At 46.8% G+C, this 21,569-nt stretch overlaps 2 protein-coding genes across 12 annotated transcripts in view; both read left to right on the top strand.

Annotated features, from left to right (window-relative positions):
* Window positions 1-16,297, top strand: part of ABCA6 (ATP binding cassette subfamily A member 6) — a 63,114-nt gene extending 46,817 nt beyond the window's left edge. For 4 of the 7 annotated variants that reach the window (XM_070774193.1, XM_070774192.1, XM_070774194.1 and 1 more), the window contains 14 exons: window positions 393-512; window positions 2,551-2,628; window positions 4,056-4,147; window positions 5,701-5,818; window positions 6,844-6,961; window positions 8,511-8,602; window positions 8,849-9,027; window positions 9,815-9,890; window positions 9,964-10,058; window positions 11,204-11,323; window positions 11,725-11,865; window positions 13,896-13,975; window positions 15,555-15,610; window positions 15,743-16,297. In XM_070774193.1, the coding sequence (XP_070630294.1) occupies window positions 393-512; window positions 2,551-2,628; window positions 4,056-4,147; window positions 5,701-5,818; window positions 6,844-6,961; window positions 8,511-8,602; window positions 8,849-9,027; window positions 9,815-9,890; window positions 9,964-10,058; window positions 11,204-11,323; window positions 11,725-11,865; window positions 13,896-13,975; window positions 15,555-15,610; window positions 15,743-15,844 (1,467 nt within the window). In that variant the 3' untranslated portion in view covers window positions 15,845-16,297. Of the gene's footprint in view, window positions 1-392; window positions 513-2,550; window positions 2,629-4,055; window positions 4,148-5,700; window positions 5,819-6,843; window positions 6,962-8,510; window positions 8,658-8,848; window positions 9,028-9,814; window positions 9,891-9,963; window positions 10,059-11,203; window positions 11,324-11,724; window positions 11,866-13,895; window positions 13,976-15,554; window positions 15,611-15,742 lie in introns of those variants that run through there. The other 3 variants (XM_070774195.1, XM_019981666.2, XM_019981665.2) reach the window with 3 other exon arrangements.
* Window positions 16,298-16,441: 144 nt separating this feature from the next.
* Window positions 16,442-21,569, top strand: part of LOC109574019 (ATP-binding cassette sub-family A member 9) — a 61,308-nt gene continuing 56,180 nt past the window's right edge. For all 5 annotated transcript variants that reach the window (XM_070774184.1, XM_070774186.1, XM_070774185.1 and 2 more), the window contains exon 1: window positions 16,442-21,333. Coding sequence is in view for 1 of the 5 variants with exons in the window: in XM_019981701.2 (XP_019837260.2) it covers window positions 21,295-21,333 (39 nt within the window). In the remaining 4 variants the exon portion in view is untranslated. The remainder of the gene's footprint in view (window positions 21,334-21,569) is intronic.

Below are 21,569 nucleotides of genomic sequence, written 5' to 3' on the forward strand. Positions count from 1 at the left end.
ATATTGACTGTAGCTCCCTGTGCTCTATAGCACGACCTTGTTTATCCGTCCTGGACATAACAGTTTGTATCTGCTAGTCAAGTAACCTATTTAAAGTCACACAAAAATTAGTGACAGACTCGGGATAAAACTGAGGTCTCAGTGAGTCTGTTTGAACAATTTAGCTCTCACCTTCATCTCCAGATTTTCCCTCTAAGGATTTCCTGTTGGGAGCGGAAGGTCATACACTTTCTGATAACAAAATCTCCTCCCTTCCCTTCTCCCTTTGAAAGGAGTGTGCCTGCAACGAGGGGAAACTCCCATGTATTTGATCAGAACACCCGCATCTCACGTACTTCCTCTAATATCAGTGGACTGAGTGTGGCGCTAACATGCTTCCCCTTGCCTTGTAGGTCACGGTCATCGCATTTGGCATCATTGTGCTATTTGGCTCAGGCGTCCCTGTCCTGATACCTTGCATGGCTTTAGCTCCCTCAGCAACCTTGATTGGATTTATAGCTTTTTTGCAAAAGGTAAGAAATGTTATCAAATGTGCCGTTAATTTTGAATGTGCAGCCCATTAAAGTGTTTTGCCTAAATCTACGAAAACAGACAGCAGGCTGGTGTTTTCCTGGAGCTGAGGTGGGAAAGGAGTGGGTGTCTCTTTAGGGTGGTGGAAATGTTCCTAAGTTAATTGCGGTGATGCTCTTGCAGCTCTGCGAATTTACTAAAAATCTTTGAATCGCACACTTAAAATGAATGAATTTTATGGCATGAGAATTTAACCACAATAAAGCCATTTTGAAAGCTTTGCCAGGAATTCCCTGGCGGTTGGTAGTTAGGACTCAGGACTTTTGCAGTGGAGGGCCCAGGTTCAATCCCTGGTCAGAGAACTGACATCCCAAAAAGCATACCAGGCAGCCAAAAAATAAAAATAAAAGCTTCTGCACTTTACAAAATGTAAACATTGTCAAATGTATTTAAAACGAATGCCAGATGGAAACACATTGCCTGATTCCATGGTATTCATTATCCAGTGTGAGCGTATATACTCACATACAGTAACACTTACTCATCGAGAAATAGAAGTAAACTGATGCTGAAGCGCCAATACTTCGGCCACCTGATGTGAAGGTGGTCATTTCCAGTCTTTGGAAAAGACCCCGATGCTGGGAAGGATTGGGGGCAGGAGGAGAAGGGGACAACAGAGGATGAGATGGTTGGATGGCATCACCGACTCGATGGACGTGAGTTTGAGTAAACTCCAGGAGTTGGTGATGGACAGGGAGGCCTGGCGTGCTGAAGTCCATGGGGTTGCAAAGAGTCAGACACTACTGAGCGACTGAATACCAGACAGTAACAACTCTGCTGTGCGCTGTCCCGGCAGTTAAGGCACCACATGAATACCAGACAGTAACAACTCTGCTGTGCGCTGTCCCAGTAGTTAAGGCGCCACATGAACACCAGACAGTAACAACTGTGCTGTGCGCTGCCCCGGCAGTCGAGGCGCCACGGCAAGCAGGGCAGCACTGGTCTTCCTTTCACACTCAGTGGAGACAAAGACAGAGCGCCCCAGCCAGTCAGCGCCAGGGCCCCCAGGTTGCCAAGGAGACGGCGAGGGGCAAGGGGAAGGTCCGAGCCCAGCTGGGTCCCTGGGGAGCCCGAGGACCCTGCTGGGTCCTGAACAGTGGGCGGGGGCGGGCGGGGGAAGCCAAGGCTGGGATGCAGGAGAGGGTGCACAGGGCACTGAGGAGGCAGGGGCACTTCCGCAGAAGAGCTGGACGGCGAGGCGCGCAGAAAGCTCGGCCAGGAGCACACCGTCTTCCAGGAGGTGGTGGCTTAAAGGGAGTCGGAGGGCTCCCCTGACCCCATGTGCTCCCAGGGACCGGGGAAGTCAGCTGCAAAATGTCCTTTCCCTTCACTGGCACTGCCTGGAATTCCCTACTGCAAACTCATTCCTTCACAAAAAGCGTTTCTCTCCTGAGATGTAAGTCGCCCTGTGAGGCGAAATATACCAACCCACGTGTGTCACACACGGTTGGGAAGGAATGAGTGGTTTCTGAACATGTCGCTGATGAAGAAAGAATCACAGGATGGGACTAATTATTGTGGTGGAAACAGTCGCCCCTGGGACCAAGGCCGGCTCCTGGGGCCATTTAGGGCAAAGAAGGTGGAGCCCTAGAATCATTCACACTGTAGACCCCTCTGTCTGTTATGCTTGAGTGGACGGTCAGCAAACATTAAACCAAAATAGCAAGGAAAAATAGAAGAGATGGACAGACTTAGGTCACCTCCTTGGAGAGGCAGGCGGGGCTGGGTAGGGGTCCTCTCTGTTCTCTGTGGGGAGTTGCTTGTCGCCAGGGCACAAAGGGGGAATCAAACTTAATGAGGGAGATCTCCATATGTAAAGTTCCGTGTTAATTATCTCCATATGTAAAATTCCGTGTTAATTATCTCCATATGTAAAGTTCCGTGTTAATTATCTCCATATGTAAAATTCCGTGTTAATTAAATGCAAATAAGAACGCTGGTGAATTTCCAGTGAGCCTTTTTTTTTTTTGGTCTTTGCAGAGAATCCATCGATACTGGATAAAATATCAAGAGGCAAATTACGACCTGAGTGCAGCTGACTTTCTAGTGTGCCTAATAGTAAGACGGCTTTTCTACCTCATTGCCTACTTTTTTGGGGGGTTATCATTTACTGTAGTAAATCTTTGGTCTTGTCTGAAGTGGGCCACTTTGAAAGTGTTTTTAATATAGTCTTACTCCAGTACTCTTGCCTGGAAAATCCCATGGACGGAGGAGCCTGGTAGGCTGCAGTCCATGGGGTCACTAAGAGTTGGGAACGACTGAGTGACTTCACTTTCACTTTTCACTTTCATGCATTGGAGAAGGAAATGGCAACCCACTCCAGTGTTCTTGCCTGGAGAATCCCAGGGACAGAGGAGCCTGGTGGGCAGCTGTCTGTGGGGTCACACAGAGTCAGACACGACTAAAGCGACTTAGCAGCAGCAGCAGAGAAAGCAATTACATTCAGATATGATTCTACGTTCTAGTTACTTCTTATATGCATGAATAGACTGTGTAAATCTAGGATGCAGTATAAAATTAGATTTTCTTATTTATCCTATCTACTGCCCCCTCCAAATTTGGGAATTTGTAAAGAAACCCATGCAATACAACTTAAATCCTGTGCAATTAGAGATAAACAAAGCAAAAGTTAAAAAAAAAATGAGAAGGGAAAGTGATTATACTGGTGTATATGGGCTGAAGAAAATTAGTGTCTTTGCATATATGGCAGTACTTTTCTAGGCATAGATCAAAAATAGTAGTCCTTGCCCTCATGGGGCTTAAATTCTGGTGGAAGAAGGCAGATAATAAACTAAGTAAATAACATGCTGTGTGAGATGGATGGACTTTAAAAATAAAAACCTGCAGGAGGCAAGGAAGCAAGCTGTGGGGACATCACGGGGAGGAATATTCCCAGAGCAGGGAGAAAAGTGACCCTGGCTTGATCCAGGGTCAGGCAGGTGGCCAGGTGGTTGGGGCAGGGTAGCCACAGGGGAGAGTGAAGGTCACAGAGAGAACCGAGCTGAGTGTGGGTGAGCAGAGTGGGTGGCTCGGTGATCCTGGGTCATGTCCAGGACTTTTATCTTCCTTGTGAGAGCCAGCAGCCAGCGGAGTTTTCAGGGAAGTGCTGTGATCTGATCTATGCTAAAAATACAGCTCCCGTTGCTCTGTTGAGAGTAGATGTTTGGGGCAAGGGAAGAAGAGAGACCCACAGCCAGGGGCTGCGGTGTTACTGTCAGTGATTACGGCCCGGCAGAGTGAGGAGCAGCCCTAGGTTCTGGGTAACTTTGAAAAGAGAAGCAGGTCACACGTGCTGCCAGACCAGATGTAGGTTGTACAACAGGAAGAAAGACAGGAGGCGGGTTCCCCAAGTTGGATTGTTACTATAGAACTGATCTGTATGAATGCTTCATGACTGTTTTGTCTGAAGACAAAAGACCCAAACTACGATTCAGATGTTTCTGATGTGAACTCATCCCTCCGTGTAACTGTTTCTTTGCTCCTAGCCTTACTTCCAGGCTTTGCTCTTCATGTTTGTCCTGCGATGCCTAGAAGCAAAATGTGGAAAGAAAATAATGCAAAAGGATCCTGTTTTCAGGTTGGGATAAAAGTTAATTTCATACTTAATATTGCATTTTAATATTCCTAGGGAGTGGCTGCACCCCAACCTCTTAATGCTGATTTGTATTAACAGTATAAATAGCGTGGTCAGCAGATTTCTGGCTGAACTGCCAGGAAATGGGATACCCAGGCAGAGGCTTCCTTTGTAGCTCAGTTGGTGAAAGAATCTTCCTGCAACGCAGGAGACCTGGGTTCGATCCCTGGGTCAGGAAGAATTCCTGGAGAAGGAAACAGCAACCCACTCCAGTATTCTTGCCTGGAGAATCCCAAAGGACAGAGGAGCCTGGCGGGCTACAGTCAATGGGGTGGCAAGAGTCGGACACGACTTAGTGACTAAATCACCCCTACCAGGCAGAGTTCTGCCATTAATTAGCTGAAGGGAGCTTTCAAGCTCTCAAAAATTTAATGAGAACTCAAATACTTGTTTGACTTAGTATGAATAGAATGCTAGATTTCTAACTAAAAAAGATAGATATTCTATAAGCAAGAAAGGTTTACTGTATAGCACAGGGACCTGTGGTCAATATCTTATAATAAGTAACAAGGGAAAACAATCTGAAAAATAATATCCGTATGTACGTGTAACTGAACCACCTCCTGTGCACCTGAACCATTGTAAGCCAACTGTACTTCAGTAAAATATGTATACTAAGAAAAGCATTTTAGTGAGAACTCAGGCACGCCCTTTCCCACTCAAGAGGATCACGTGTGCCTGACCAGAGCGATAGGATGGAGTTGGTTCGGCAGCACGACTCAAGTGTTTTAGCAGGGGGAGACTCTAGTAAGGGTCAACAGTCAGGAATCCTGGAGTGGGCGGGTTGCCATTTCCTCCTCCAGGAGTCTTCACCCAGGGATCGAACCCAGGTCTCCGGCACTGCAGGCAGATCCTGAGCCACCAGGGAAGCTCCAAACAGGGAAGGGTACCAGGCAGATCCTGGGCGTGAGTAACACGGGCTCAGAGTCAGCAGAGAAGAACGCAGGGGACCACACGGGCTCAGCGTCAGTGGAGAAGAACACGGGACCTGATTCTTAAAGCAGCGGCAGTACTTGCTGAGAAGTTTGAAAGGGTCAGAGACACTCAGGAGAACAGCAGCAGCACAAGAAGGGGACTCGGCTGCAGGGGTGGGCGTTCCTGGCAAAAGAAGACTCACCGTTCACAGTCGGCCTCATCACCAGTGTGCTGAAAGGACCGTGGTGAAATCACAGAGAAGCTGGGTTTTTTTTAGCTTTTCACTTTGCATTATGGTGTAGCCAACCACAATGCCATAGTTTCAGGTGAGCAGCAAAGCGACTCCCCCCAGCACGTACCTGTATCCGCTCCCCCTCAGGCCCCTTGCCCGTCCAGGCTGCCACATGATGCGGAGCTCCTTGTGCCTGCAGTAGGAGCTTGCTGGTTACCTGTTTTAAGTACAGCTGGGTGTTCAAGTCTATGGCAGGGAGTGGAAGGGATAGTTAGAGAAGCTGATGTTTGATATATCTTTGACACCTAGCAAAAAAACCCACATGCTGTGTGTTTCATCTTTTCTGTAGAATTTCCCCCCAAAGCAGAGACGCTCGTTCAAATGCAGAAGAACCTATAGGTGAAGACGAAGATGTTCAAGCAGAAAGAATAAGAACAGCCACCGCCCTGAACACATCAATAGAGGAGGTAGGGATTCAAGTGTCAAAATGGGTGTTAATGGAATGCTCGGGAACTCAGGAATCGAGGTTGATGTGCTGGGTTTTGTTTAGAAAGTCTGGAGTTGGGTGTGTGTGCGCGCTCAGTGGTGTCTGACTGCGACCCCATGGACTGCAGCCTGCCAGGCTCCTCTGTCCCTGGGATTCTCCAGGCAAGAACACTGGAGCGGGCTGCCATTTCCTCCTCCAGGGGCTCTTCCCGACCAGGGACGGAACCCGCATCGCATGCATCGCTTGCATCTCCTGCACTGCAGGCGGGTTCTTTACCACGGAACCACCTGGGAAACCGTGCATTTAAGCAGTTCCTAAACATGCAGGCACTTCTTTCGAAGTCCTTCATGCTCAAAGAAGAATGCAAATCACACTGGTTTCATCTTGTTTGTTTGAGAAAAATGGCCTTAGATATATAGAGCTGCAATTTCAAACCCCCAGTCTCATGAGTCAAAGAATTTACGTGAGATTTGTTATAGAATGTCGGGTAGAGACTAAGATTTTAAGGATTACTCTTTGATTTTGATGTGGGAGGTGTTCACATGAGTCTAGATATTTCTGTTACTGGAAGACAAGAAGCCAGCCTGAAATGATGCTGTTTACTCAGTCCATTTATTTTTTGTTTGTCTCATAGATAAGTTTATTTGTGTTGTAGTTTAGATTGCATGTGTAAGTGATCTCATATGATATCTGTCTGTATCTTTCTGACTTAACTTCACTTAGTGTGATCATTTCTAGGTTCATCCATGTTGCTGCAAATGACCTGATTTCACTCTTTTTATGGCTGAGTAATACATATATATTCTTTATTCATTCATCTGCTTTTAGCAAGAAGTATTGTCAACATCCACCAGCATGTTACATCTGAGACAAGCAATGTGGATTGCCCTCAACGCAAATATGGATTGGTTCATGACGGGGGGCAAGAGAGGTTCCAGGAGGCAGAGCATAGAAATGAAAAGTGACTGCTGCTTAAGAGGAAAATCACTCTGTTCTGTGTTCCAGAAACCAGTCATAATTGCTAGCTGTCTTCACAAAGAGTATGCAGGCCAGAAGAAACGGTGCTTTTCAAGAAGGAGGAAGAAGACCGCAGTGCGAAATGTCTCCTTCTGTGTTAAAAAAGGTCTGGAACAGTCACTGCTTAAATTTGCCATTATTTTTAGAAATACCCACTGAACATCGAGGTTATCAACACCGTTGTACTCGCTGAAGCATTCATTCACTCATTCAACATATGTTTTTTTGAGTGTGCCAGGGGCTGTTTAAGAATCAGGAAATATAATTATGAAACAATAGACAAATGCATGACCTCATAGCTTTTACATCCCCGGAGGGGTCAGTAAACAGAAATGACTTATCAAGAGAGGTTTCAGATGTCACACTGGCCGGTTCTGTGGGGAACATTCAAATCTGTGAAATGACCTGAGTGACTCGGGGCCACATTCACTTAGGGTTGGAGTCTGAAAGCCTCAGTTGCTCAGTCGTGTCTGACTCTTTGTGACCCCATGGACTGTGGCCCACCAGGCTCCTCTGTCCATGGATTCTCCAGGCAAGAATACTGGAGAGGGTTGCCATTCCCTTCTCCAGGGGATCCTCCCAACACGTGGATTGAACCCAGGTCTCATGCACTGCAGGTGGATTCTTTAGTGGGAAGCTTAGGGTTAGGGAAGACTTTTCTTGAGCAGAGACAGTTAAGCCAAAATCCAGGCGATAGCAGGCTTCAAGTTGGTGTAGTGGTAAAGAACCCACCTGCCAATACAGGAGACATAAGAGACTTGGATTCAGTCCCTGGGTCAGGAAGATTCTCCTGGAGGAGGGCATGGCAACCCACTCCAATATTCTTGCCTGGAAAAACCCATGGACAGAGGAGCCTGGCAGGCTGCAGTCCGTGGGGTCACACAGAGTCAGACACGACTGAAGCAACTTGGCACAGCTCAGCACTAGGCGATAAGAAGGTACCAGCAGTGTTAGCGTGCAGAGATAAGAGCATCCCAGATGGAGGAAACAGCGAGGGTTCAGACCCAGGCATGCCTTTGGAGTGGGTGAGGCGCTCAGAGAGGCCAGCAGATGCTCTGTGAACGGAAGGGATGCCCTCAGAGGCAAGCAGGGCCCACGGGGTCCAGTGTGAACCACAGCAGAGTTTAGATTTCAGGCCAGTTGAGCAGAATGCCTCTAGTGGGTTTTTGTCACCATTTAATTGATACTTTGAAAAATGTTTCACCCTGGCTATTATTTGTCCATGAATTTGGGTAGTGGACAAGTTAAGAGGCTTTCATATCATCGTACCATCTCCGATGAAAGATGATAATGACTCAGGCACAGGTGGTGGAGTTTGCGACGGAGGAAAGGCGCCTGACTCCCGGGTTTAGGAATTGCTTAGGTCCTCAGCAGGCCAGCCGTCCGCCCTATAAAAAATTATGGGCACCTTTTCCCACTGGAAGAGTAATCTGAAAAAAGACCCAAGTATGGACAGCAAATGTCAGTCTCTAAGCTTTTTTTCCAAAATGTTTTATATAATTACAGGGGCTAAAGCACATGTTTTGGCGACACAAATTACATATATAAATTTCAGAATGGCAATGGAGATGGACATGTATCTCAGAAAGTTGCTGAAGAAGCAGATCTATGTTATTGTTTTACTTCAATACTGATGGCGGGTGCCTCTCTTTCAGGAGAAATTTTGGGGTTGCTGGGACCTAATGGCGCTGGTAAAAGTTCATCTGTTAGAATGATATCTGGGATGACGACGCCAACAGCTGGAGAGGTAGCGCAAATGAAGATGAGGTTTCCGTTCCCCAAATTGACGTGCTATAGTAGAGGTGATGTCCTTGTGAGGCTGTACTGTGAGTAGTTTTAAGTAGTTTTCTGTAATAAATATACGGGGTAACTGCTGTAATATTTCTTCCATGTTCAAAAACTCGAGGCATTCGTTAGTCACAAGTCAGTTTCTTGAGGAATCACGTGGCTGAAGACGGGCTTGCACGTTTCTGAAACCAGCACACTTTCTCAGGTGGAGCTGACGGGGTACGGTTCGGATCCGGATCAGCAGGGGGACATCAGCATCCGGTTCCTGGGCTACTGTCCCCAGGAGAACGTGCTGTGGCCCAGCCTGACCACGCGCGAGCATCTGGAGGTGTTTGCTGCTGTGAAAGGGCTGCGGCGAGCGGACGCCCACATGGCCATCTCACGGTACTGTGCGCCCATGAGGCTCCTCTGTGCTGTCGCTGACAAGGAGTGGGGAGTAGGGGGACATCTCCATCTTCCGGGAGCAGCAGGGGTTGAGTGGGGATGGGGGCCAGGGGCCAAACCCTGCACCCCGGCCGGGGGACCTTTAAAAGGTAACAGCGTAGAATAGCTGTCAGTGTCCAGTGATACAGAGGGCACCACTTACACGTAATCTAAACTGGGGCACAGACGAACTTACCGAAGAAACAGGAGCAGACGCACAGGACAGACGTGTGTTTCCCCGGGAGCCCGAGATGTGGAGGGATGGCGAGAGAGTCTGGGCTTGGCGGTGCAAGCTCTCACACGTAGAATGATAAGTAACAGAGTCCTACTGTGCAGCACGGGGAACTCTGTTCAGTATCCTGGCTTAGACCAGAGGGAAAAGAACGTGAAAAGGAATGTGACAGGCATAGCTGATTCACTTCGCTGTACGGCAGAAATTAATGCAACATTGTAAACCAGCTACACTTCAACAGAATAAATTGAAAAAATTTTAAGTGAATGAATAATCATCTATTTCATGAGAATTCAGGTTAGTTTTACAATTTTTTATGAGATGTAAATCTTTCATGTTCAGAGTAGATTTTTAAATTTTTTTTAATTGGGGGAGAATTGCTCTGCAGCGTTGCGTCAACGGTCAGTTCGGAGAGCGATGGTCCAAGGAGGACCCCAGGGCCGTCACCCCTGCGTCTGGTCGTCCTTCTCCCCACGTCCTCTCCTGATCTCGCCGTCTGGCCCTGTTTCCCACCAGGCTGGTGGACGCCTTCAGGCTGCACGAACAGCTGGACGTTCCCGTGCAGAAGTTATCGGGAGGGGCCGCCAGAAAGGTGCGTGTGTCCCGCAGGCTTCCTCCGTGGGTGGCGGGCGGCGGCAGGAACAGCCCGTGTCTCTGCCTTGCAGCTGTGTTTTGTGCTGAGCCTCCTGGGAGACCCGCCCATCCTGCTTCTGGATGAGCCGTCCACAGGCTTGGACCCCGCGGAGCAGAAGCAGCTGTGGTGAGCAGCCCCCACAGGGCCAGGAGGAGGGGCCTTCTGTGAAAGGAGCGTTTTTAAGCTGACCTTGGAGAAGCAGATCCACTGACCCGCTAGCTGAGCGGAGACAACTCACAGTACCAGGGAAACCAGTGTTTAACGAGTAGATTCTCTCAGGGGCTTCCCTGGTGGCTCAGCAGTAAAGAACCCGCCTGCTGATGTAGGAGACAGGGGTTCAGTCCCTGGGTCGGGAAGATCCCCTGGAGGAGGGCATGATAACCCACTGCAGTATTCTTGCCTGGAGAATCCATGGACAGAGGAGCCTGGCGGGCTGCAGTCCGTGTGGTTGCAATGAGTCGGACACGACCTAGCAACTGAGCAGCACATCCCCTCATAGGGCACCAGCTTCAAGCAGCGTTCGAGTGGAGTTAGAGAACCTCTCAGGATCTTGCTGGTGTTTTAGGTCTTGCGATTTGGAATGTAGATTAATTTTGCCAGTTATTGAGATGTCTGTAACTTTTTCCTTAGAAACTGTTAGCTTGCTAATACATTTTCCTCCTTTGCTTCGACCCCCGTCCTCCGCTGCCTTTACCTAACCTGTTAAATTTGTTGATATAGATTTTCATTTAATAGTTTTTAAATTCTTCTTATGTTCCTATCAAGAACTTTATATTTGGAGTTATAAAATCCTCCAACCCACTTTCATATTTGTGTCTGTCCAGTATTTTCCCAACTTTTTAAAAGAACTTTGTTACGGAAATTTTATACAAATGGAAAGAGAATCATCTATGACTCTAGTAAGCCAAATGTTCTCCACGTAAGGCCAATCTTTCTTCGTCTTTGCCTCTACCTACTTCCTTTTGCTGCTTTCCAATTATTTTGAAGCAAATACTAGGCAGCATATCCTTCGTTTATAAACATTTCGATTAACTTCTGCTAAAGAAATGAAATTTTCTTTCTTTTAACTTAACCAGAATGCCATTAACACACCTAAAAACACCTAAAAACTTTTACCAAAACCTTCTAAGTAATCACATTTTCCTGTTTGTTTTTTTAAATTTAGGATTTAAATATGATTGATGAATTGTATTTTATCCATAAAATTTCCCTTCCGTCTCTCTTTTTTCTCACCCTTTTAAAATACGGCGTTACTGTTGGGGCTCATTCAGGCAGACGGTCCAGAGAGCCGTTAGAAACACGGCGAGGGGCGCCCTGCTGACCACCCACTCCATGGCCGAGGCGGAGGCCGTGTGCGACCGCGTGGCCATCATGGTGTCCGGGAGGCTGAGGTGGGTGCCGGCCAAGCCTGCCCTGGAATTCTAAACGAGACTTGCTGTGAAAGGGCTAAGCTTGCCCAGTGGCTCAGCGGTAAAGAATCCGAGATGCAGGTTGGATCCCTGGTTCTGGACCATCCCCTGGAGAAGGAAATGGCAACCTGCTCCAGTATTCTTGCCTGGAGAATCCCATGAACAGAGGAGCCTGGCGGACTACAGTCCCTGGGCTCACGAAGACCTGGACACAACTTAGCAACTAACACAGCAACGACATGAAAAGGGCAAAACCACTGTAACCAGCTGACACTCTTCCCCCCTCCCTCAGGGACCCCTTTCCCTACATCTGAAATTTAAGAATAACAGGACAAAATCCCAGGGGTGAGATTTTCCCAGCGTGTCTTCCTTCTTGTTCGCAGATGCATCGGCTCCATCCAACACCTGAAAAACAGCCTCGGCAAGGATTACATTCTGGAACTGAAACTGAAGGAGGCTTCCCAGGGGATGTCGGTCCACACGGAGGTCCTGAGGCTGTTCCCTCGGGCGGCCCTGCAGGAAAGGTGAAGCCGCTCTTGGTTGTGGAGGAGCAGGTTGGCTTTTTCCATCCGCAGTTCCTTCTCTGCTCTGCAAGCACTTCAGGGCGATTAGACTTCAGCATCAAGGGAGGGACCTCAGAAACAGATTTAAGTCTTCCCGATCATAGGAGATTTGTGAGAGTCCCCAGGAAGATGTGTCCCCCCAGGGAGGCCTGGGGATACCGGCCTGGGCCTCCGCGGCCACCCAAGGCTGGTCCCCAGGTCTGGAGCGGGACTTGGAAAAACCGGAGAGGAAGTTCTGATGACCTGAATCTGCACAGAAGCACAGCCAGCCCAGGACACCTTCCCCAGGCTTCCCTGTAAATATTTAAAAGACGTAAATATTTACCATTTTAAAGATGCAAGTGTTTAGAGTGAACCAGCCCCATCGGAAACAGCAATCAGGACCATCAAAGCGTGTGCCTTTAGTGGGGTTTTCCTGCCTCACAATGAAGAACGGAAGGGAGTGTGTCTGTGAGCATAGAGGCAGAGGGGTGTGGTTTTTTAAGGGGAGGGCAGGGAGCTGGAGCAGGAGCTGAATTTGAAATTCCTTGTGGGGAGAAGCCATGTAAGAAGCAGGTGTAACACCCAGTACAAAGTAACAGAATTATCTAGCTGGGTGCAGGGACACGGACTCAGTCCCATTCCCAGACCCTCAAGCCACGGCTTTGATGTAGATGGAGAGGCAGGAGAGCCAAGCTGGGTGGAGACCAGGGTCTGAGCGGCTTCCGGGCAGCCGGGGGCTTCACAATCTGTCTAGAACGAGCCATGCGTGGGGCCTGAGGTCTCAGCAGAGGTGGGACAAGGGGACCGGGGCAGAAATCAGCCCCGGCACTTTCTCTCCTTCAAGCTGGGTCAACTGCAGGTTGGCACAAGCCATCGGGCTGCCTCCCTCTACAAGGATTGCTGCTGCAGCTGCGGACCTCCAACACCCCTGAGAGCGTTCCGGGGGGAGGGCAGGCATGAGGCGTCTGTGCCCCTGGGAAACAGCTCCGGGCCTCAGATGGTTAGATGTTCTCAGGAGCCCATTTTACGAGCCCAACTCTTGCACCTCCCCACATCTAGAAAAGCACCAACCTCCTTCATGGCGACGACGGCTCCTCGTGGTCAGCAGCAACTGTCACGAGACCAGCAGAATCCTCTGCAAAGAAACACGTGCCCGATTACACATACCCCCTCCACCAGAATCACCTCCATACTGGCCTTGCCCCGCGGCCTCTTGGGAGCAGTGTCTCAGCGATCTCATGCGCTGTCTCTCGGGCTACAGTCCTCATTCTGCCCCAAATCAAACAACTCACAACTCTCACGTTGTGCTTTTTTTTTTTTTAAGTGTAAAGCCGTCTCAATCCCTCACTATTATGACCCTCACTCTCAACCATGTCTCTTGCCTTCGCTTTCTGGTTACAGGGATGAAATGTTGGGATTAGTTCTAAATTATTCAAACTCATCAGAGGGATTCATTCAGAATGCCTATGTTCCACGAGAAATAGGTTTGAATAAACTAAACTGAGCGTTGTGTTGCTCAGTTGCTAAACGGTGTCTGACTCTTTGAAACCCCATGGGCTGCAGCACGCCAGACTCCCCTGTCCTTCAGTATTTCCTGGAGCTTGCTCAAATTCGTGTCCATCGAGTCGGTGATGCCATCCAACCATCTCATCCTCTGTCGCCCTCTTGTCCTGCCCTCCGTCTTTCCCAGCATCAGGGTCTTTTTCCAATGAGTCAGCTCTTTGCGTCAGATGGCCAAAGTATTAGAGCATAAATGTGATTAGACTGGATCACTTCCAGGAGAATTATCTCCAACTGCCAGCCAACAAAGCCACTGCAAGAAATATCTATTGAAATTTATCTTATTGTTTCATATTGAAGCCAAATGTTAATTTGTATTCATTTTATCTGTTAATAAATTTTTTAAAATAATAAAATAGGTTTACTAACTTTTAACATCAGCATTTATTTTGATGGTCTTTTTCCCCCTTGAAACTCAAGATGAAGTGTGACCGTGTCTCTGTCTCCAGGTACTCCTCGTCCTCAGCTTACAGGCTGCCTGTGCAGGACGTTCAGCCCCTCTCTCAGGCCTTTCACAAGTTAGAGACAGGTAAGCGTGGCCATTTTTAAATAAAACCTTTGAAGAATTAGTTCTTACCTTAATTATGTTCATTTTTCAATTGATGTAAGCTGATTTACACTATTATATTTGTTTTAGGCATACAAAGTAGTGGTTCAAAGTTTTTGTAGATTATACTCCATTTAAAATTAGTATAAAATGCTGGCTGTATTCCCTGTGCTATACAGTACATCCTTGTAGTTTTTACTTTATGTGAGATATATATATACACAGCACACCTTCTTTATCCATTAGTCTGTAGATGGGCACTTAGTTGGCTTCCATATGTTAGCTATTGTAGACAACACTATTTTTGAACATTGGAGTATATGAATCTTCTTGAATTGGTGTTTTCATTTTCTTTAGCTGTATATCCAGGAGTGGGATTTCTAGATCACAGAGTAGTTCTATTTTTAGAACAAGCTGCAAGGTAGATGTTCGTAAAGCTACGTAACCCCTGTGTGTCTAGATGGCTCGTCTCTAAGTGAAAGGTGGTGTCAGTGGCCACTTGGCAGGATTACTAAGAGGACTGAGTAACCTCATCTGGAAGAGCCTAGAACAGTGCCCGACTCCTCGTGTCTGAGACGGAAGAGCTCTCCGGCTTGCTTTCTTGCTCTTTCTAACACACCAGACATAGCCGCCTGCCCCTGCGCAGGGCTGCACACTCTGATCCTTCTTCCCCGAATTCTGCTTCTTAAATGTCCAGGCTGTTCCTCACTTCTCTTAGGTTTATGCTCAATTATCACCTTATTACTGTGACCTTCCTTAAAACCATCCTGGAAACATCTCTTATTTGCTAGATGTATCTTTTCTCCAGAGGAGCTACTGTTACTTACTTAATTACACGTGTAAGTGCTTCTTTAGAACGCAGACGGCATGAAGGCAGAGGTTTAGGCTTTGCCTGATCTCTCCTGCTCCGTCCCTGGCACCCAGGGGTGGCTCATGCATAGAGGATCCTGAGTAAACGGTGAACCATGCACCCAGGGGTGGCTCGTGCATAGAGGATCCTGTGTGTGTAAACGGTGAACCGTGCACCCGTGAGTGTGTGTGGAGTGCATCTGATGGCTGGTCTCATGCAGATTTTCTGGTGGGGAGGCCCAGTAGAGAGACGGGCCTGGAGAGGAACTGGCTGTAGCACAGTGACGCAGGACTTTGAGATCTTTTTAAAGGGAATGAGATGGAATTGCAACCTTCCTCTGTGTAAGAATGTATCGGTGAGTTCCTCAGTCCCTCAAGGAACTTAGCTGTCTCCCCAAGATACACCTACTAATAGGTTGGCTATGAAGTTTGTTTGAGTTTTTCCATAAGATGTTATGAAAGAACTTTGTGGCCAACCCAGTAATAAACCATATTATCAGTAAGTAATGTGAGGAAATTCTAATGTCAAGATGAGTTTAATATGCGTTTATACCGATACTATGACTTCTCACTTCATTCTTTCACCAAACATTTGTTCATTCCGTTCTGTGTTCCATTTATACTCATTACTGGCACTTTTATTTTAGATGACTTAGATGGTTGGTAATAAATAAATTGTAAACATCTACTACCAGTCTATTTTTTCTTTCAGTGAAACGTAACTTTAACCTGGAAGAATACAGCCTCTCTCAGTGCACCTTGGGAAAGGTGAGTCGTCCCGTGTGGTCTGGCGTCCTTCCTGTAAATTTCACGCAAAAGTCCCGTGTATATTGCCTGTTTCTTTTGAGGCCAATCAACAGCTTGCTTATTGTTTTTCCTTCTTCTTTGCCTCCCATTCAGGTGTTCTTAGAACTTTCTAAGGAGCAGGAGCTGGGAAATGTCGATGAAGAGGTTAATACAACCATGAGGTGGAAACTCCTCTGCCATTCAGAGGGCCCTTGAAGCCTCCAGCTTGATCATTCTCTGTTGATATTATTTAAGCTCATGTCATATGTAACAATTAGCAGTATATATAATTTTAAAACAACTTCCCAGTTGGTGCTAGTGGTAAAGAACTCGCCTGCCAATGCAAGAGACACAAGAGACGCGGATTCAATCCCTGGGTCAGGAAGATCTCCTGGAGGAGGGCACGGCAACGCACTCCAGTGTTCTTGCCTGGAGAATCCCACGGACAGGGGAGCCTGCTGAATAGCACAGGGAACCGGTACTCAGGGCTCTGTGGTGACCTAAATGGGAAGGAAATCCAAAAACGAGGAGTTGTATGTATATGTATAACTAACTCTCTTTGCTGTACCATGGAGACTCTCACAACATTGTAAAGCAACTATACTTCGATAAAAATGAATAACAAAGACACAGATTTTATAAACAAAAAATAAAATAAATTTAAAATTGTGTAGTGGAAAGGTTGTTTATGTGTGGTGTGAAACAGATTGCTTCCAATTTCAAGATGGTAGTTAGGCAAAAGGTAAGACAGGGAAAATATATCTCAAAAACCTAGTAAACTTCCAGTAAAAAAAATTGACTAGAAGGCAGGCCATATTTGACCCATGTATTAGCTGAAAATTTCCTAGAGCTTAAAAACAGATACAAGTTCTTTGACTTTTTTTTAATGGAAGTATAGTTGATACATGGGGCTTCTCTGATAGCTCAGTTGGTAAAAAAAATTTGCCTTCAATGCAGGAGACCCCTTTCAATTCCTGGGTCGGGAAGATCTGGAATAGGGAAAAGCTACCCACTCCAGTGTTCTTGGGCTTCCCTTGTAGCTTAGCTGGTAACGAATCCGCCTGCAATGCAGGAGGCCTGGGTTCGATCCCTGGGTTGGGAAGATCCCCTGGAGAAGGGAAAGGCTACCCACTCCAGTATTCTGGCCTGGAGAATTCCATGGACTGTATAGTTCATGGGGTCGCAAAGAGTAGGACACAACTGAGCGACTTTTACTTCCTTATAGCTGATGTATAATATTAGTGTCACGTATATAATGTAGTGATTCAAACTTTTTACAGATTATAGTTCCTTTAAAGTTATTGCAAAGCGTGGCCCTTCCCTGGGCTGTGTAGTGTGTCCTCGCAGCTCACTTATTCACACAGTGGCTTGTGCTCTTGACCCCTCTTCCTTCCCTACTCCCCTCACCCCGCTGGTGACCGATAGTTTGCTCTCTATATCTGTGAGTCTGTTTCTGATTTGTTTTACTCAGTCATTTATTTTTTAGATTCCACACATAAGTGATCACATATTCCTCCTTTACTACCCTGCCCAACAAACCCTAAATGTAAAAATTCTGTATGACCCCATTGGATGCTGTTGTGTTCTCTGACACTTACAGGTGAGAAAAGTGAAGTTTCCAGAGAAAATCACTTGCCAGCACTGCACAGCCCGTAAGAAGCAGGGCTAAGGTTTCAAGGTCAAATGTGCTGAAGGACGTCCTCGGGGGCAGGAAGGGAGCACGGTGTCCAGCTCAGGCCGTGGAGGGAAGACGGGTGGAGACGCTGAGTGTTAACATCTCCCAAAGAGCGTAGGCTTAGATACATCGGCCAACGTTAAAAGGTGAGCACCAGTAGAACAACATACCGGGAGGTTCTCACTCAGAACTTTCCAGATGAAGAGAAAACAAGAGCAAGGAGAGGAACAGAGGGAAAACAATCTGTGTAGGAGTGGGGAAGTGGAAAACCACAGGCAAGCTTAATTTAGACACTGTCCCATCAAACAGCTGGGTGAGGCGGACTGCTGATCCTACGACATACATTCCTTGTGGAAAGTAAAAGATTTGCAGAAGAGGTGAAAGAAAAATAAAATTATTCTGCTCCATGAGACATCCCAGAGGCAGATCATGTTGTTTAGTCACTAAGTCGTGTCTGACTCTTGCTACTCCATGGACGGTAGCCCGCCAAGCTCCTCTGTCCATGGGATTGTCTAGGCAAGAATACTGGAGTGGGTAGCCATTCCTTTCTCCAGGGAATTGTCCCAACCGAGGGGATTCACCTGCGTCTCTTGTGTTTCTTGAATTGGCAGGCAGGGTCTTTACCTCTGAGCCACCTGGGAAGCCCGGGCAGATCATGGAGAGAGGCTAAAAGACGCCCAAGAAATGGGACCACAAATAAGATTGGAAGATGGTAATATGTCATACAAAGGGTGTGGCAAGACAAAAAAAAAAGTTCATAAAGCAGGACCAAGCAAAATATTATATTTTTAAGAAACAAGGAAATTTTGGGAGAGTATCTACCAAAACCCAAATGTAGGCAGTGCAGCTAGGTCAGGAAAGGTGAAGGGCCAGAGCAGGGAAGACTCTGGAAAAGAGCAGCGTCCCCGCCTCTTTCTGTCAGGCTCTGGGCTGCTGCGTGCTCTCTTGGCAGATCAGGTCCTTACACTTTGACCTGGCGCGGTTTTGAGGGCTGCACACAAGTCCCACGGCCCCAGGTACTCTGCACAAATCGCCAGGAGAGTGTCCAGGAGGAGGCGTTAGCTCCATGCAAAAGACAGCATCTGACGTCCAGCCCTGGAGAATACTGCTGCAAAACACAGGAGGCAAAGTCAAGGAGAACCATAAAACGCACGCACCTCCCTGAGACTCGCAGAGGGAAGAGAGACATACGTTGGGCTCATGACACGGCACTTGTCATCTGAGCTCCCAGGCTGAAGGCGGGGTTTAACCCAGGTTCTGTTGGTCGCCAGCTGTTTGATTTTGTGCAAGTTATTTAAGCTCAGGGACTCACTTTACTCATCTGTGAAATAGGAGTGATTGGACTTTCCAGTGAAGGGGATAAGCTCTGCATAGCCCTGTGCTATAATTAACGGGGCTTCTTTGAAAAATAAGAATGACTTTCTCATCAGCCCCAGGCGAAGGGCTGGGAGCAGTAAAAAGTACGTTGTGGAAAGACATCTTGAAAACAAGATGTTGAAGTACTGATGTGACTGATGGAAAACCATCAGTGACTGTTCCCGTAACCAGAGCCTTGAGAGAGTTGCTGAGAAAGGGCATCACTAGCCAAAAAGCTAAACAGTCCTGAAAGGCCTAAAGGTTTGGCATTGAGGACTGTGCATTGTATGTCTTTATCCCGGATCTGAGATTGTAAAGAACAGATATCTCTAGAGCACGAACAAGGAAGTAGAAGTTAACAATAAAAGACACGTGTGGATCAGGATCTGGGTTTTGCCTTCGAGTGGCATCAGCCCTCCGACCCCCACTGTATTTCTGAGTCTTCTTTTCCTTAATTCTTCTGTGCCACCGCTCCCTCGGGTCGGTTCGTTGTTGGGCTGATCCTGACATCCAGTTGGCTCAGAGGTGAAGAATCTGCCCTCCAGTGCAGGAGACACAGCCCTGGGTTCCATCCCTGGGTCAGGAAGATCCCCTGGAGGAGAGCATGGCAACCACTTCAGTGTTCTTGCCTGGAGAATCCCACGGACAGAGGATCCTGGTGGGTTACAATCCAAAGCGTCTCAAAAGAGTCAGACACAACTGAGCAGGCACGTGCATGATAATGCCCACCTCGTGAGATTCTTATGTTTATTCAGTGTGGCAATATTTCACTGTGCCTTGCACATAATAAATACCATATGTGATTGCTTCATAAGGACATTACACTACAAAATTAGTGCTATTCCACTTCTGAAATCCCAACAGGACAGTTGTTTTTTAATTGGGAAGCGGAAACCAAAGCTTATTTAGAAGAGTGCAGACATGACTTGACCAAGAAAATGTTGAAAAAGAGGATTAATGAGGGTGTGCTTGCTGTGTTACGACACTATAAAGATTACCACATGGTCAAAGAAGAGGCCAGCGTGTTGAAAGAACCCAGTCCAGAAGCCAACTGGGGTCAGAAGACATAATCTCTCTCCTAGATACAAAGTTCATCTGAAAACAAAATGTCCACATTATATTCTCTGGCAGGTGTTATTAAGTCTGATAATTTTGTATCTTCTGCAGAAGACAGCAGCCGTACAGCAACAATCAGAGCCTGTCTTTGTTTGGCAGTCGTAGGCATTAGTGAGTTCAATCTGCCTCTATTTTGCTAGCCTAGCCATTTCTGGACTCGTACAATTTGCAAGAGAATAAATATGAGAGAATGGGAGGTGAATGAGGAAGATCTCATGTGATTATCACAGCCCGTAGGAAACGGATGAGCCTACTTGGTTTGAGAATTGCCCGCACAGCATATACCCTCACGGGCGTTTTCAGGAAGCAGTTACAGCACAGGGGAACGCAACAGACCCACACAGTGAGCAGAGACACGCTGGCCCCTACTCACCTTTCTTCTCCACGAATTATACTTTCATGAAATTACAATTTCATGTAATTTCATGAGCAACTTTCTCACTTTTTTTTAGAATTGCCTCATCTTTGATTTACCTGAAATGCTCAAAAAAAGATAGAACGGCAGCTCTTACCTGTTAAAAATGTTTCTTCAATAATATGAAAAACAAGATGTCCTAAAAACCACCGGCTGCTTACAGAGAAAGTAAAGCCGCTTTACAGAGAAAGTCTGCCTTCCGGCACTTTTGCAGAAACAAGAAGCTCGTAGCTCTTGGGAGGGCAGGTGCTTTTAGGTGACGTTGCTCTAAGGACTCTCGTATTCCCCACTGCAAGAAAGATGCCGCAGGTAGCTTGCATGCAACACAACTCAGATGAAGATGAAAATTCAGTTCATTTTGTTCCCTTAAAAAAATTACATTCTTCTTCGCCATACTTCTATATCCAGATTTTAAGAACTAAATTTCAGTGGAGACTTTTGAGTTGCTTTCTGGCCCGTTTCTGTATTTGTCTTTTTTTTTTTTTTTTTTTTTCGAATGGGTACCTGAGTGCTTCTCACAGGCATCCCCCGGGCTCAGCACAGTGTGTGTGTGTGTGTGTGAGCTGCTCAGCCGTGCCCAGCTCTTTGCGACCCCATGGACAGTAGCCTGCCAGGCTTCTCTGGCCATGGGATTCTCCCAAAAATACTGGAGTGGGGTGCCGTTCCCTTCTCCATGTCATTTTTTTTTTTTTTCTTTTTTACTTGTCTCTGCTCTGTTCCGAACTGTTTCTTTACTTATATTTCTTTAAAAGACTGTGTTGGGAGTCAGCTCTCCCATGAGGGCCTTGCGTAGAAAAGCGAATTGGAAAAGACTAGCTTCTCTTTGATTTGATAGTACTGACGCTTGCTGGGTCCAGCCAGCCATCTGCAGCCACGAACTCCCTGCTGAGGAGCTGGCGGGGAGACAAAGAAACAGGAAACTGTAAAGAAGTCGCCACGTGATGTCAGCAGAGTTTTGGCAGTCTGGCTGAATTAAGACCATAGTCCTTTTCAGAAACCGTTCTACACGGAACTATTCACAATAAACATGAAATTAAAAGCGTTGATGTAGTAGTGACCCAAAAGGAATGTGAATTGTTCTCCAGGACCCGCGGAGACCCGTGGATGAACTGTTTCTGGAGTCTTGCTCCAGCTTTCCTGAGAGTAAGTTAACCTCTGAAAATGTGGTTTTGCAAATGAAAATATAACGTGTGACTTCAAACAGGGAATGCCAAACACTTGGATGAAAACTGTGAGATGCAGGATGTTGTTAGCAAGTCATTTTGATTTTTCAAATTATCTGAGTATTTCATATTGTATTGTAAATAACCACTTGGAGAACCAATATTTATTTAAATTTTTACCCTATGACTAAAGCATGTTTGGACAAATAGCATGTT

This window comes from Bos indicus, chromosome 19 (assembly GCF_029378745.1).
Source record: "Bos indicus isolate NIAB-ARS_2022 breed Sahiwal x Tharparkar chromosome 19, NIAB-ARS_B.indTharparkar_mat_pri_1.0, whole genome shotgun sequence".
In the NCBI taxonomy this organism is placed as follows: Eukaryota; Metazoa; Chordata; class Mammalia; order Artiodactyla; family Bovidae; genus Bos; species Bos indicus.